The following is a 14,504-nucleotide window of genomic DNA, read 5'->3' on the forward strand; positions in this document are numbered from 1 at the left end:
TAGGTTGATTTCAATGGAGATGATGGCTATGAAATTAAGAAAGGGAGACAGCAATTCAAGGTCAAACTTGCAGCTAGAAGTTGCTCATGTAGGGCATGGGATCTTTCTGGTATACCATGCCCACATGCAATATGCGCCATCTTTGACATTGGAAGGGAACCTCATGAGTACATTGACTCATGCTATTCAAAAGAGGCATATCTAAGGACCTACGCCCATGCACTTCAACCAATGAATGGAGAGCTATTCTGGCCAAGGACACAAATTGAGGAAATACTTGCTCCAATTCCTAAAAAAATGACGGGAAGACCAAAGAGAAAAAGAACACGTGAGGCAAGTGAAGGTCCATCTCGTCCTAAGAAAAATACATCAACTACCGATAAGACCACCTCTACCTCTGCAAAGAAAAGAGTCTCAAAGAAGGGAAAAGAGATGCATTGTTCTCTTTGTAAGAACTCGGGCCATTATAAACCAAAATGTCCTAATAGGAATGTAAGTACTCCAACTACTGCCATGTTATAGTTGTAATTGTTATTATATTAATTGTTTATACTCTTTTCCTTTGTTGTAGCTTGGTCAATCACAGGAGCAAGTCATTCACCCTAGATCAAACTCAAGCAATCAAGCTTCTCAAGCCTCAATGAACCAATGAACTGATTTTGGTGTTGACAGCTTGTAAGATACATTGAAACTAAAATGTAAATGCAGTGGCAGTTTGGTATTATCTTTTGGCAGCTTGTATTTCTTTTTGGTGTTGACAGCTTGTAAGATACATTGAAACTAAAATGTAAATGCAGTGGCAGTTTGGTGTTATCTTTTGGCAGCTTGTATTTCTTTTTTGTATATGTGTGTGTGGTATATACACATACACACAAACCACAAATTTTATCTCTTTTTTCTGGATTGTATCTATTTTGAAGAACACTTTAAAGTGGTCACTTCTTGTACATTCTTTATTAGATACTCAACTAAAACAAGTTTAAACTACAACATCAATTTGACAACAAAAAAAAATACAAACTTCATTGGAGTAACTAGCAACGTACATCCATATGACAACACAAATAAACCAAATTAATATATTACTAAACTACGGCAAAGGCATCATAGAACCATAAGGATTTAACCTTTGTTGCAAACTTACAAACATAGTTATTCCTACAACAATAATAAAACCAATTATTATGTTTCTTGGTCTTTTTTTTCTTTCAACTTCAGCTTCAAAATCTTTCTTAACATCACTTCGCAATTGTCGGATTTTTTCCAGAATTTCAGACTTCATCTTTTTCAACTCTATTCCAACATTCTTATTCCAATCAGAGTCAACCTCATCATCTTTCCATAGAGCATTTTTCCAGATAAAAAATCCACATCCCCCTTCCTGGACAAATACGATTAAACAAAAAATTCATAACATTTTTAAACCTTAAATGCAATACATATTATACACTTATCAATAACATTTTTAAACGTTAAATGCAATACATGTACCTTCCACCTTTGACACCCAAAAAATTGTTGCTCATTCTCTCGTGATACACATAGTGGTGATTTCAACCCACAACGGCAATACAATGGTGGTTCATACTGTAGATTTGGTCTCGCCTTTGAGGGAGACGAAAATGGTGAACCACTCCAACCTGATGATGTCATCTCCAATGGTGAAATGCGAAGTAGAAGCCTAAGCACTGTACTGGGTCAGATGGCGTAGAAGAAAGAAGAAAGAGATTTCGAAGAAAGAAGAAGAGAAGATTTTGAAGAAGAAGTGAAGAAAGATTAAGAGAAGATTTCGACGTGAGATTTAGGGCTGTAGAAGAAAGAAGAAACAGAAGATTTCGACATGGGTTATTTAATTTTATTTTGTTAATTTATGCTGATGTGGAGAATCCAAAAAACATAGAATAAAGCTTATGTGGCGCCACATACTCAATTACCGGCTCTTACCTGTGGAGTTACCGGTTAATGGGGCCAAGCGACTCAAAATTGTGTCTTTATGTGTTCAATTGACCTTTTCAAAAGTTTGTGGGGTTAATTGACCTTTAGCGATATGTTTAGGGGTCTATTTAACACATTTTCTCTAAAAGTTAAAACCAATTCTCAGAATTTTCTTACTATACGATTTTGTTCGAAGTTAACTTTATTTTGTAGAGCAGAATAACAATTCCGTTGTCGTCCAGCGGTTAGGATATCTGGCTTTCACCCAGGAGACCCGGGTTCGATTCCCGGCAACGGAATACTTTTTAAATTTTTTTCTCCAAGATTTCATGACAGAAAAGTGAATTGCAATGGTATCAAGGAAACAACAATGGTGACATTATTCATAGGATCAGACTTATTCTGCTGGACAACAACAAGATTCTATATTTCTAACAACCCATAATTCCATAAACTGCTTTTTTTCTCCACAAATGATCAGATCAAACTGTTCCGATCCGGGCACGTGAGATGAGATTACTGAACCTCAAGAATCTCCGGCGTGGCGTGGAGTTCTATCACCAGCTGCGCAATTCTGTCACCAACTTTCACTTGAAAATCAGTATCAGAAAGGTTGAACAATATCACAAAAACAGGATTCTTGTCCAGATCCACCACTCCACCCCCAACCTCAATCGAGTTATGCCACGACAGACTCGACCTTGCAGCTGTAATACGTGTGAAAGATCGACATACAACATGTAAAACCGTTATCAGTTCTCGAAAGTATATAATGGGTAAACTCTGCTTTTGTGATCATACAGTCCGTAAATGACCAAAAGAGATAAATCAGCATTAAACTGGTTGCCTATAGCTGATCAGTTCAAACCAAGAAAGTTAATAAGCCGTTCTAACTTATAATATAAACAATGAGACATCATATGTGGATTACATGTGACCATAGCCCGTAAAGGACCAAAGGAGATAAACCAGCATTGGACTGATTGCCTGCCTATAACTGATCAGCTCAAACCAATAAGGTTAATAAGCCGTTCTGACTTATAATATAAACAATGAGACATCATATGTGTGGATTACATGTACTTACCAATGCGGCCGTAGGTTCCTGGAGGTATGTCTATGCTTAGGTCTGTTGGAACCATGGCCTTGCCTCTGGCTGGCACTGTTGTCTCTACTGCACTAAACACACCAAATAATGGGTTTAATCAAGTTAGGGGTACTAGGATAAGTACATAAATGTCACAAGCATAGTGTTTATAGAAGTCAAATAATATGCGATCAGGGGTAACCTCAGCCAAGATGACTAAAGATACAAACTTGTAAATTCAAATCCCAACTCACTACAAGATTTACCCGTGCACGCCCTCAAGTGATGACTGCAGGTTTCCAACTTAATATATACCGATCAAACAACTTACTAAACTGTGATAAGATCACAGCCAACGACTTACTAAATTGCTGGAAATTATGAAATTTCCGACCACCTGAAAGTGATCTTAATTAAATCAAGTTGAAAATCTTGTTCCGACCACTTTTGGTATCCGGAAAAACCTTTGTTGCTATTTCTGACCACTTTTTTCTTTCGACTTGATTTAAGATCACTTTCAGGTGGTCGGAAATTCCATAATTTCCAGCAGTAAACTGGGATAAGATCACAGCCAAAAAACAGACAGCCTAGATTGATATGCTCACCTGGAAAGATCATAGCCTGCAGAATGAGGAAAACATCTCTCAGGCAAAGTGGCATTCTCAGACAGCCTCTTCACTTTCAGAGTTGGAATAAATTTGTTGATGGCTTCAACCAGATTATTAGAGTTGTTCTCTTCAGCCATTATTTCAGTGCCTCAATTCACAGTACCCAAAAAGCCTAATCTGGAGATCAGAGGGTCAATGCTCAATCCAATTCATTTCTCTAATTTATTATCTATCAAAGTTTTGGCCTTTTCTCATTCTATGGGGCACGGCTGGGTTGTTGGGTCATTGTTTAGTGTTACTTGGATGACTTTAGTGTTTTGTCTTTGTTTATGCATTCATTATATTTGAGGATTAAACAATATAGGTAGAGAAAACAATTGTTGGTATAATTTGCTATCAACCTTTAATTAATTTTCATGTTAATCCATTAAATTCATGTTGATGACACACCTAAAAGTCAAATCTATAATCAACACGAAGCTTACATATAATCAAGATATGGTTAAATGTCTTGGTAATGCCTTCCAAACATAGAATAACCAATTCTACTAATTCAAGTAAGCAAGTACAAAAAAAAAAAAAAAAAAAAAAAAAAAAAAAAAAAAAAAAAAGTCAATAAGTACTCCGTATTAATTGAAGTATAAATTACATATTGTTGAAAAATGGGGAGATGCTTTAGGGACCATTGTGTAACGTGGTGTAGAAGTATAATATAAGTGATTAAATTGAGATTGAAAGGTTCAAATTATGTAGTTACTGTCCTTATTTGAAAAATACTTAAATTATCATCAAACACAGCATTTTACATGTCAGAAAAATCAAACACCTCCCCCTCCAAAATTGAAGTAAAATAATGTTACGTGGGCAAAACAAATTGCGGTTCTGTTTTACTTCTCATAACTGTGCATATCTCAAATATTCTATTGATGTCTCAACACTTCTTTACAAGTATTCAAACGATTCCACAAACGATCTTAAGGTAAGACGCCATGACAAAAACATTTCTTTAAGACAAGTTAAATTACATGATGAATGGTGAAGCAACTATAGTACCATTCATGTATCTATTCATTTTAATTTGTCACTTTTAAAACGTGTAAATAATTGTATTCATGAATTAACACTATTACTCTTGTACAATGACAAGTAAAAAGAGAGATGCTAAAGAGCTCAAGCACATGAGTGCTGTCCTCAAAGGCCAAAGAAAATGACACAACAAAATATTGTTAGTTTATTCTATTTTGTTATTGGGTACTATAAATATTTAACTCGCTTTTAAGATTTTGCAACTAATATTTTATGAGTACTATTGACTCATATATATTGAGTTTACTAAACTTCAAACCTATAATCTCTCATATGTGATAGCAACTTGGTGATGTTCGACTACAAGGTCTTTGACTTGTAAGTAATATTTAATTATAATATATAATATATAATATATAATATAATCACTATTTAGACTTAAAGATAGAAGCTTTTAAAAAATTAAACAAACTAAAATAGTTTGCGACAAATAATAATCACCAAGACTTTGTTTTACATCATTGCAGCACGCAATAAAGAGTTTTCAGCCTTGAATAAGTAGTGTGTCGAGTAGGTGGAGTATGACTATTGTACCAAAATGTTATAAGTTTGATTTTTGTCTGCACCATTTTAATTGGAGTATTGGGCCCACATCATAAGGTTTTTTATAATGCAATTTACATATCTTATGTGATTTGTAAGTTATTACGCATGAAAAGGGTTTACATAATACACATCATCGAATAGTAGTTACTAATTTACTTAGTCACTAAAGAAAGAAAAAAAAGAGTTTATAGTAACATATTTTACAACTTCTAAAATCTAGAACTATATTTATATCACTTCAAACTTATGTATTTTTCTCATGTAAGACAAAGACTTATACAAAACCTTTCAAATCTCAACTTTTTTCCCCAATTAATTTAATGGGTATACTTTAAAAATTAATTTATTATTTATTCATTATCCATTTTAAGTATATAAATATACGAAATACATGTCTTCGTATAGAAGAACGCGAATTTACTTTAACTCAACTTAAATCAGTAATGGACCCTACTCAAATTAATAAATCAAAATGGTCACTCACATATCAATTTCATGCCAATTCTTTAATAGGATTGAAGTTTGTTTTCACATGATTGGATTAGACTTATTATGCTAGCCTCGTATCCAACATTAATTTTTTTTGGGGAAAAGAGTTAAATACATCATCAAACTTTATATGAGAAGTTAATTTGATTCACAAATTTTTGAAAGTTGCAATTAGACATATTAACATATTAATTTAATGCATCAAAGCTCAAAAACCAGTTAGTGACCTACAATAGCAAGTCACGAGTGCGTCGGTGGAGCTTCGGTGATGTTCCGACGACCTTCGGGAAAAAATTGGTGACAGAGCGATCACCCGAGCTCCGTCGATGCACTAGTGACTATCTATTGTAGGTCACTAATTGATTTTTGAGCCTTAATACACTAAATTAATATATTAATGTATTTAATTACAAATTTCAAAAGTTCAAGGGTCTAATTTATTTATCATAAAAAAAATTATCTAATTAAAATTAAAATGACATATATATCAAAATAAAGGTGATATCTCAGTATTCGAACACAAAAATGTTCTTAACAAAAGGAAAAAAAATCATACTAAAAAACCAACCAATAGAAAAAAGACACATCAGTCAGTTCCACACTGACATCTTCCCTATCGGCCCAGCCACCTTAACCTGCGCCTAACGTGGCGTATCGTATACCCAAAACCGATAACAACAATCACACCCATCTACAACACTCCGCGCGTCCATACACGCCACACCTCTACGAGTGCAAAAAGGACGTCACGACATTCAGCAGCGCGTGGAAAAATCTACCCATAACGCTAACGTGCGCCGAAAGCCTCTCAATGCTAACCTACACGAATCCCTCTTCGATTATCCTCACCCCGCTGTTGCCCTATATTCTCACCATTAAGCATCCGCTCTCAGTCTCTTCACACCTTCAAGCAGTCGCCGAAAAAAGGGTTTCTTTGGCTTTCTCACAGCTCAATCTAGAAGCTTTCTCTCTGCTCTACGCTCCGCCGTCATCCATGGCTGAAAAGACCGACTTCGATTCTCGCTCCGGCCAGATCTCCAAAGGTACTGCAGTTTTTTTTTTCCGCATTCGTATTTAACACCACGCCTTCGCCTCCATTTCACCCATCGGTGCTTTGTACTCGCCTCTGTCGCTCGTAATTTTCAATGCTGTTCTCTGTAAAACCCTAGATTGGAACTCGTGTGTTCTCGCCTCGACTGTGGGGTTTTAGGGTTGGTTCCTCTTCGGATAACGGCGGTTGTTTCTGGTTATTAAAAAGCATAAAGACCTTTCTTTTACTCCGGCTTTATATTTATTTGGCTTCATTTTTATGATTGCTCAATCTCAGCGGGAATTGAGTTTTGTATTTCTTGCCGATATTAATTTCTGGTGTTATTGGAAAAAATCAAAATTCTTTTGATTGATTACTTTATTGACTATTCAAGTTAATGCCAATTCTTGCTCGGATAAAAATTGTTTCTTCCTCAAAATATAATTTCCTGTAAAATATTTGCATATTGCTCTTGAGCACTTCTGCATGTTGAATGTATTAATTATTTGAGTGGTTTTGCCAAATTTCTCATCATCTTTTGCTACATTATGTCTATTTTATATCAGTTGCTTTATGGATTTCATGATTTACATATTTTAGCATTATATTTAGCCTCACTATACTAATGGGGCATGATGTGCTTGTCATATTTAGATTTCCAGTAGAGCTTAATCCATTTTTTTTTCCTTCAAAATAAAAGGATGTCTTACATTCTGTCTTGTCTTTTTGGTTGGTTGTTCCTTGTCAATGACACTAAGAAATGCTTTTGGTAGATTAACTCACTGGTTTTCTTTCATTTATTTAGATGTGCAAGGATCCGACATTCCTGTCCCACTTTCACCGCAGTGGCTTTTTCCCAAGTCTGGGGAGAATAAAACTGGGATAGCAACTGGGGTGTGTTATCAATTGCTTTTTCATTTCTTTTTATTATTAGTTCTCCTTGAACTATTTCTTTTCCTTGGTTCTTTTATAAAATATTTAAGACTTGTGAAAGTATCATTGGTTGAGTTACGAGTTTGTGCATGAATCAGATATTGTGCTTGTTTGTTGATGACTAAAATTGCAGGAAAACCATTTCAATCCACATTCAGTTCATCCAGGTGGGTCTGAACCCCCAAAATCACCAGGGATGGCTGAGGATGTTCATGATCACCAGAAGAAGAAGGAAGTCTTCAGGCCATCTGTGATGGATGCGGATTCTGCACGCCGTGACCGCTGGCGTGAAGAAGAAAGAGACACTAATTCCTCTATTCGCAGGGACCGCTGGAGGGAGGGGGATAAAGGGCTTGGTGATGGTCGCAAGGTGGACCGCTGGACTGAGTCAGCTGGAAGGCATTACGGAGAAGCACGCCGTGTTCCAGTGGAACGCTTCTCTGATTCGGGAAATAGGGAAAGCAGTCATGATCAGCGTCGAGAGAGCAAATGGAATACACGATGGGGCCCTGATAGTAAGGAGGTAGATGGTTTGCGTGAGAAATGGAGTGATTTTAGCAAAGATGATGACTTTCCCATAGAAAAAGGGCCATCTGGTCTTGCATATCATGGTAAGGATGAGAGAGAGGGAGACCACTACCGGCCTTGGAGGCCTAATTCGTCTCAAAGTCGAGGTAGGGTGGATCCTCCTCACCACCTAACCTTGACGCCAAACAAGCATGCTTTTACATCAAGCCATGGCCGGGGACGTGGAGAAAATGCTCCAACCTTTTCTCATGGTCGAGGAAGGATCCCCTCTGTAGGCAGCTCTATGAATGATGTTTCTTCTCATATTCAGTCACATAGTGTGCTCCCAGAGAAAGTTGAAAGTGGCCATGATGAGTCCTCTCCTTTTAGGTATAGCCGGACCAAATTGTTGAATGTATACAGGACAACTGATATGGGATCCTCTAGCAAATACTTAGAAGGGGTTTTGCAAATACCTTCACTCATGCAAGAGGAACCTCTTGCACCTCTAGCTATCTGTGCACTTAGTGCTGAAGAATTGGTAAGTTGTTGTGTTAGTTTATTTTCTAGTCCACTTAGTTTCAATCATCCTAATATACTTTTGTTAATAGATTGTTTTGAAAGGAATTGACAATGGGGAAGTTCTGAGTAGTGGTGCGCCACAGATCAATAAAGACAGTTCTATTGGTCGAAATTCAACTGACTTTTTGCAGTCAAGAAGAAATAAACAAGGTGCTTTAATTTTGATGTCAGTCCATTTAGTTTGCCACCCACCATCCTAATTGATATTGCTGGCCACATGATTTTTATTTATTTCATTATTTTGATGCTCACAATTCTTCTTGCATGATCAGGCAGCCGAAATGAATCACTGCAAGGTCTTGATGATTCTAGAGATGAAACTATAGATAATGGAAGAGGTGGTCATTCAGAAGGCTACTATGATAGACAGATACACTCCTTTGAGTCCAATGCTAAAGTTGAGGCTGCACAGGATTATGAGAAATTTTCTGAACTCAAGTTGAATACTGAAGGAGTGTGGAGATCACCATCAATGCGTGAGCGTTCACATGTTGCCTCCAAAGAATTTTTGGAGATACCCGGGGTGGTTGGCTCCAATATTGGCTGGTCTGGGTCCCAGAAGGGTTTGGCTGATGAGCGTGAAAGAAGTCTATCCGATTCATCTTACACTAAAAGTGAAGGGCTAAAATGGCAACTTGGGAATGATCCGTTGCTTAAAAGGCAACACTCTGCCATCCTGGACAAAGAGTTGGATAAGCAGAAGCTGCCACAAGCATCTCCAGAAGACTTCATGCTTTATTATAAAGATCCACAGGGTGAAATTCAAGGGCCTTTTTCTGGCAGTGATATCATTGGATGGTTTGAGGCGGGATATTTTGGAATAGAGTTACTTGTTCGTTTAGTGGGGGTACCACCTGATACACCATTTGCCCAACTTGGGGATGTTATGCCTCACTTGCGTGCCAAGGCTCGGCCACCACCTGGCTTTGGTACACCAAAGCCAAGTACTGATGCTTCTGCTGAAATGAATATGAACCCCTTTCCAATGCTTCATTCAGGTTCAACTGAGATTGATATTTCAAGAAGTGAACAAAGATATAATCATAGTTCAACAGCTGAGGCTGAGAATAGGTTTCTGGAGTCGCTCATGTCTGGCAGCACAAGTAATGCTCCTCCCGAGAAGTTTGTTCACTCAGAAGGTTGGTTTTGTTTCCATTATGAGACTTGCACTGCATTTCCCTTTTTATTTCTACTTTTTCTAAACAAGCCATTTCTTTGTGGCATTTTTGGGGTTAATACTTTTGTAGAACTCTAAATAAAGAAGTTTTTTGTATGCTGGTTGATAGGTATGCCAGGTTATATTGGAAATACTGCTGGTCCAATGCCTTCTCTGGGTCCTGAAAGTGGGGATAATCTGTACCTCCTGGCAAAAAAGATGGCACTTGAGAGGCAGAGATCTCTACCAAATCCGTATTCTTATTGGCCAGGGAGAGATGTTGCTTCCATTGTTCCAACATCGGATGTGGTTCATGATTCGTTGCCACATTCAAAGCTTCCTTTAGTTGCTGACAATGCTCGCCAACAGCCTCATAATCAGAATGTGGATTTGATGTCTTTACTTCAAGGTTTACCAGATAGATCAGCAAGCATGAACAGTGGAACTAGCGGTTGGTCTAACTTCCCAACTCAAGGAGGATCAGAAAATCTTCAAAATAGGTTGGATATGCATAATGGTCAGAGGTTGAACACCCAAGCTGCATTTGGGATCCAGCAGCCAAGGCTACCAGCACAAAACCCACCTTTAATGAATTTTCTAGGTCAAACATTGGATAATCCATCCAGCATTTTAGCTCCTGAGAAGCTGCTTTCTTCTGGGATCTCCCAAGATCCACAAATGTTAAATTTGCTGCAGCAGCAGTACTTGTTGCAGCTGCAATCTCAGACTCCTCTTTCACCACAGCAACTTTTGCTTCTGGATAAATTGTTGTTGCTCAAGCAGCAGCAGCAGAAACAGGAGTTAGTGCTCCAGCAACAACAGCTACTTTCTCAGATGCTGTCTGAGCATCATTCTTCTCAGCACTTTGCTGAACCATCCTATGGCCAATTACAAACAGGTGGCATCCCTACCGGAAATGTTACTACGGATCACGCTCAGTTACAACCATCACGCGAGTTGCTTAATCTGGGTACCCAATCTCAACTACCAGCTAGGCAAGAAGATCGTGCTCCAAATTTTGCGTTGCCAACAAGCATTTCTCTGGATGGAACTCATAGTGTTGGTTCAGAACCCTCTTCTATACATTTGCCGCATCAAGTTTTTGGAGATTATCATCAGAGAAGCAGTGGAAACTATCAGGAACAACTTGCTGGTGTTCAGCAAAGGGGTTCGCTCATATCAACTGGTGTGATTGATCCATTGCCTGGTATGGATACAACCAACAATTATCCTCTGGAGCATAAATCAGAAAATATTGATCCAGCAACAGTCATGAGTTCTGTGGCTGCTCCAAGTTTATCACCTCCAGAGGGTTTATCAACATCTGTTGATTTGCCACCCCCGACTAGTCATGGGAGTGAGTTGACTCTTGATCAGCAAAGTGAATATGTACAGCCTCTACCCGAACAGCATGAGAATCCACAATGTGAAGGAGGTAAAAACTCTTCTGATTCATCTTCAGTAAAGGAAGTGAAGAATCTTGAGTCTTCGGTGAAGGACATGAAGATTGTTGAGTCATCTGAGGTTAAAAAGTCTACCGAGAAGAAATCAAAAAAGCAAAAATCTGCTAAAATGCAAGCTGTTGACACTGCGAATGGAGTATCTAAGACAAAGCAGTTAAAATTATCAGAATCTAAGGGGGCTACTGTTTCTGATGCAAAATCTGATATACATGGTGGTCCAACTGGAGTAGGTGTAGCCTCTGAACCGGAAACAATGGAGAGGAAAAATAATAAAGTTGCTGTTGATAATGTGAATGTACAACTAGGGGAAAATTTGTTGCATGTGAATGTGATGAGAGAAGGTGAAAATGATGTGACAAAGGGTGACTCAGAACAAGTTGGGGCTGTCTCACCGATCAGGTCCCAAGGAGTTTCTGGTGCACGAGCGTGGAAGCCTTCTCCTGGTTTCAAGCCAAAGTCTTTACTGGAAATTCAAGAGGAAGAACAGAGGAGAGCACAAGCAGAAGCAGTTGTTACTGAAATCACATCTCAGAACCCAGTTAATGTTTCTACTCCTTGGGCAGGGGTGATTGCTAGTTCCGATCAAAAGCATCTTAGAGAAACTGAACTAGATGCTAGTAGCAGGGAATTAAATTTGAGGAAATCAGATAGTTCTTTTAATCAAAAGAGTAAGAAAAGTCAACTACATGATGTATTGGCTGAAAATTTTGTGGTTAAGTCAAGTGAAAGAGAAGAGGTTGCCAACAGTGAGCCCAGTTTACCTGCTGTTCCACATACAGGGTTACAAGCTGATACTGGAGATGATGATGCTTTCATTGAAGCTAAAGATACGAAAAAAAGTCGGAAGAAGTCAGCAAAAGCCAAGGCAGCTGCATCTAGGACTTCAGCACCTGTTGCTTCTGTGGAAATCTCTACAGGATCAAGCCCCATTGACAAAGTCAAGATTTCACGTCAAGTACAAATGGAAAAAGAGATGTTACCTGCTGTACCTTCTGGTCCTTCATTGGGAGATTTTGTCATTTGGAAGGGTGAGACTGCAAGCACTTCTGTTGCTCCAGCATGGTCTACTGACTCTGGGAAAACCCCAAAACCCTCATCGTTGAGGGACATTCTGAAGGAACAGCAAAAGAAGGCTTCTACTGGTCCGCAGCATATTCCAGTGCCAACACCTCAGAAATCTGTCCCAACTCAACCTGCCCGAGGAGGCACTGGTTCATGGTCTCTTTCTGCTTCCTCTCCATCCAAGGCTGCAACGCCAATTCAAGTTAATTTACAAGCTGCTTCACAATCCAAGACTCAAGTAGAAGATGATTTCTTTTGGGGCCCAATAGATCAACCCAAGCAAGAAGCAAAGCAGTATGACCACTTTCCCTTTCTCTAACATATACATGGATCAATTGAACTTTGTTTTTCCTAATTTGTCAGTATTTCTATGACATAAATTAAGAAGATATATTTGCTAACATACTTTTAATTTCTCCACATTCCAACATCTGTGTTTAGTGTCTTGGATGTTTTGCACTTAATTTTGTGAAATGAATATTTTCAGCCTTTATATGTGGTTGAAAGTTACTAACAAGACATGAACATTCTTAGGAGTATTAAATGAAGATCTATGTGGATGTAGTGTTTGAAGTGATTCTAACATGCTTGAATGTTTTGTAGGATAAATTTTCTGGAAAATTTTTGGTCTTGAAGTGTGCTGGTGTGAAATGAATTCTTAATCATGAGTCAATAAATTGTCATTCATTTAGTTGAAGTTACTTTCTGTGATTCTTGTAGGTCTGATTTTCCCAATCTTGGAAACCATGGAAGTTGGGGAGTCAAGAATACCCCAGTGAAAGGGACTCTTGGTGGGTCATCTAGTAAGCAAAAGTCAATTGGCAGGCCCATGGAACGTGTAATGTCTTCATCTCCTGCCTCAGCTCACTCATCTTTGAAAGGGAAGAAAGATTTCCAAACAAAGCACTCTGGTATGTGTAATTGTCTGTACTTAATGAATAGTGAAACATTAGTAAAAAATTTGACCCCCAGTCTCTCATGGTATTATTTCAGAAGCCATGGATTTCAGAGAGTGGTGTGAGAGCGAGTGTGCGAGGCTTATTGGATCAAAAGGTATATTAGCAGCTCCTCTTCTTTATTTCCCCTTTCATTTGTTTCATCTTGAATCAACTCATTGTCCAGAGTAATTGTGAAATTTTGGATTTGTTTTCAACTGTATCACTCGTCATTTTGTTTCTTTCTTCCAGATACAAGTTTTCTAGAGTTCTGTTTGAAGCAATCCAGATCTGAGGCTGAAACACTTCTGATTGAGAATCTAGGCTCTTTTGACCCTGACCATGAGTTTATTGAGAAGTTCCTAAACTACAAAGATTTCTTGCCTGCGGATGTTGTTGAGATTGCCTTTCAGAGACAGAATGATCGAAAGGTCACCGGAAAAGGTGCTGGAGATGTGACTTCTGACCCTGTTGGCATTGTAGAAGCTGGTGAGGGTGGTAACACTGGTGGTGCTCTGGATGTGGTTACGAAAGGGGGTGGAAAGAAGAAAGGCAAGAAAGGGAAAAAGGTCAATCTTTCAGAGCTTGGATTTAACGTGGTTAGCAATCGGATTATGATGGGAGAGATTCAGAGCATAGAAGATTAAGTAGTAGGGAGAGGATAACAAACAGTTCAGGCTGTAAATACAGTTTGTTTTTTTTTGAGACTGTACATGCATGTTTAACTTTAGAATTCATAGGGTGCAAAGGTAGCGGTGATATTTAAGCTGCTCAAGCAATTTTGTGGCCTTTTGCGCAGTGTTAGATCCTTTTGTTTGTTTTGACTGATGATGTTTCAACAAAGCTGTTAGCTTTAATTATTTCTATTGCTCATCCTCTGTTAAGGCATCTAGTATTCGATTGTGTGACACTGTGATTAATTGCATTAGGAGAGTTTGGTTTTTACTGTTTATGCATAATTTTTATTTGTAAAATCAAATGTTGGAGTAGAGTAGGAGGTATTGAGGTTTGTGGGTAGATCATATTTGTTGGTTAAAGTTTGTTATATCACATGTTTTTTACCTATTGGTATTATTTTTTGGTCA

At 38.2% G+C, this 14,504-nt stretch overlaps 2 protein-coding genes and 1 non-coding gene across 4 annotated transcripts; 2 read left to right on the forward strand and 1 right to left on the reverse strand.

Moving 5' to 3' along the window:
* Positions 1–2,162: 2,162 nt before the first annotated feature.
* TRNAE-UUC lies at positions 2,163–2,234 on the forward strand. Its single transcript has one exon. It is a non-coding gene; the product is annotated as a tRNA-Glu (tRNA).
* A 52-nt stretch (positions 2,235–2,286) lies between these two features.
* On the reverse strand, positions 2,287–3,782 carry LOC109152900 (deoxyuridine 5'-triphosphate nucleotidohydrolase-like). Its single transcript, XM_019300580.1, has 3 exons — positions 3,628–3,782; positions 3,023–3,114; positions 2,287–2,642 (listed from the first exon to the last, which is right to left on the reverse strand). Exons 1-3 carry the CDS (start codon positions 3,765–3,767, stop codon positions 2,452–2,454), a joined length of 423 nt encoding a protein of 140 aa, XP_019156125.1. The 5' UTR covers positions 3,768–3,782; the 3' UTR covers positions 2,287–2,451.
* Positions 3,783–6,547: 2,765 nt separating this feature from the next.
* LOC109152893 lies at positions 6,548–14,292 on the forward strand. 2 transcript variants are annotated; one of them, XM_019300571.1, is made up of 9 exons: positions 6,548–6,794; positions 7,587–7,675; positions 7,848–8,762; positions 8,833–8,953; positions 9,076–9,942; positions 10,090–12,778; positions 13,205–13,395; positions 13,478–13,537; positions 13,672–14,292. In XM_019300571.1, the coding sequence occupies exons 1-9, from the start codon at positions 6,563–6,565 to the stop codon at positions 14,064–14,066; spliced, it is 5,559 nt and encodes a 1,852-aa protein (XP_019156116.1). In that variant the 5' UTR covers positions 6,548–6,562; the 3' UTR covers positions 14,067–14,292. The 2 variants fall into 2 exon arrangements, with proteins under 2 accessions (XP_019156116.1, XP_019156117.1); XM_019300572.1 differs by having other exon boundaries at positions 9,076–9,906.
* Positions 14,293–14,504: the final 212 nt, after the last annotated feature.

Source organism: Ipomoea nil, unplaced genomic scaffold (genome assembly GCF_001879475.1).
Source record: "Ipomoea nil cultivar Tokyo-kokei standard unplaced genomic scaffold, Asagao_1.1 scaffold2480, whole genome shotgun sequence".
NCBI classification, from domain to species: Eukaryota; Viridiplantae; Streptophyta; class Magnoliopsida; order Solanales; family Convolvulaceae; genus Ipomoea; species Ipomoea nil.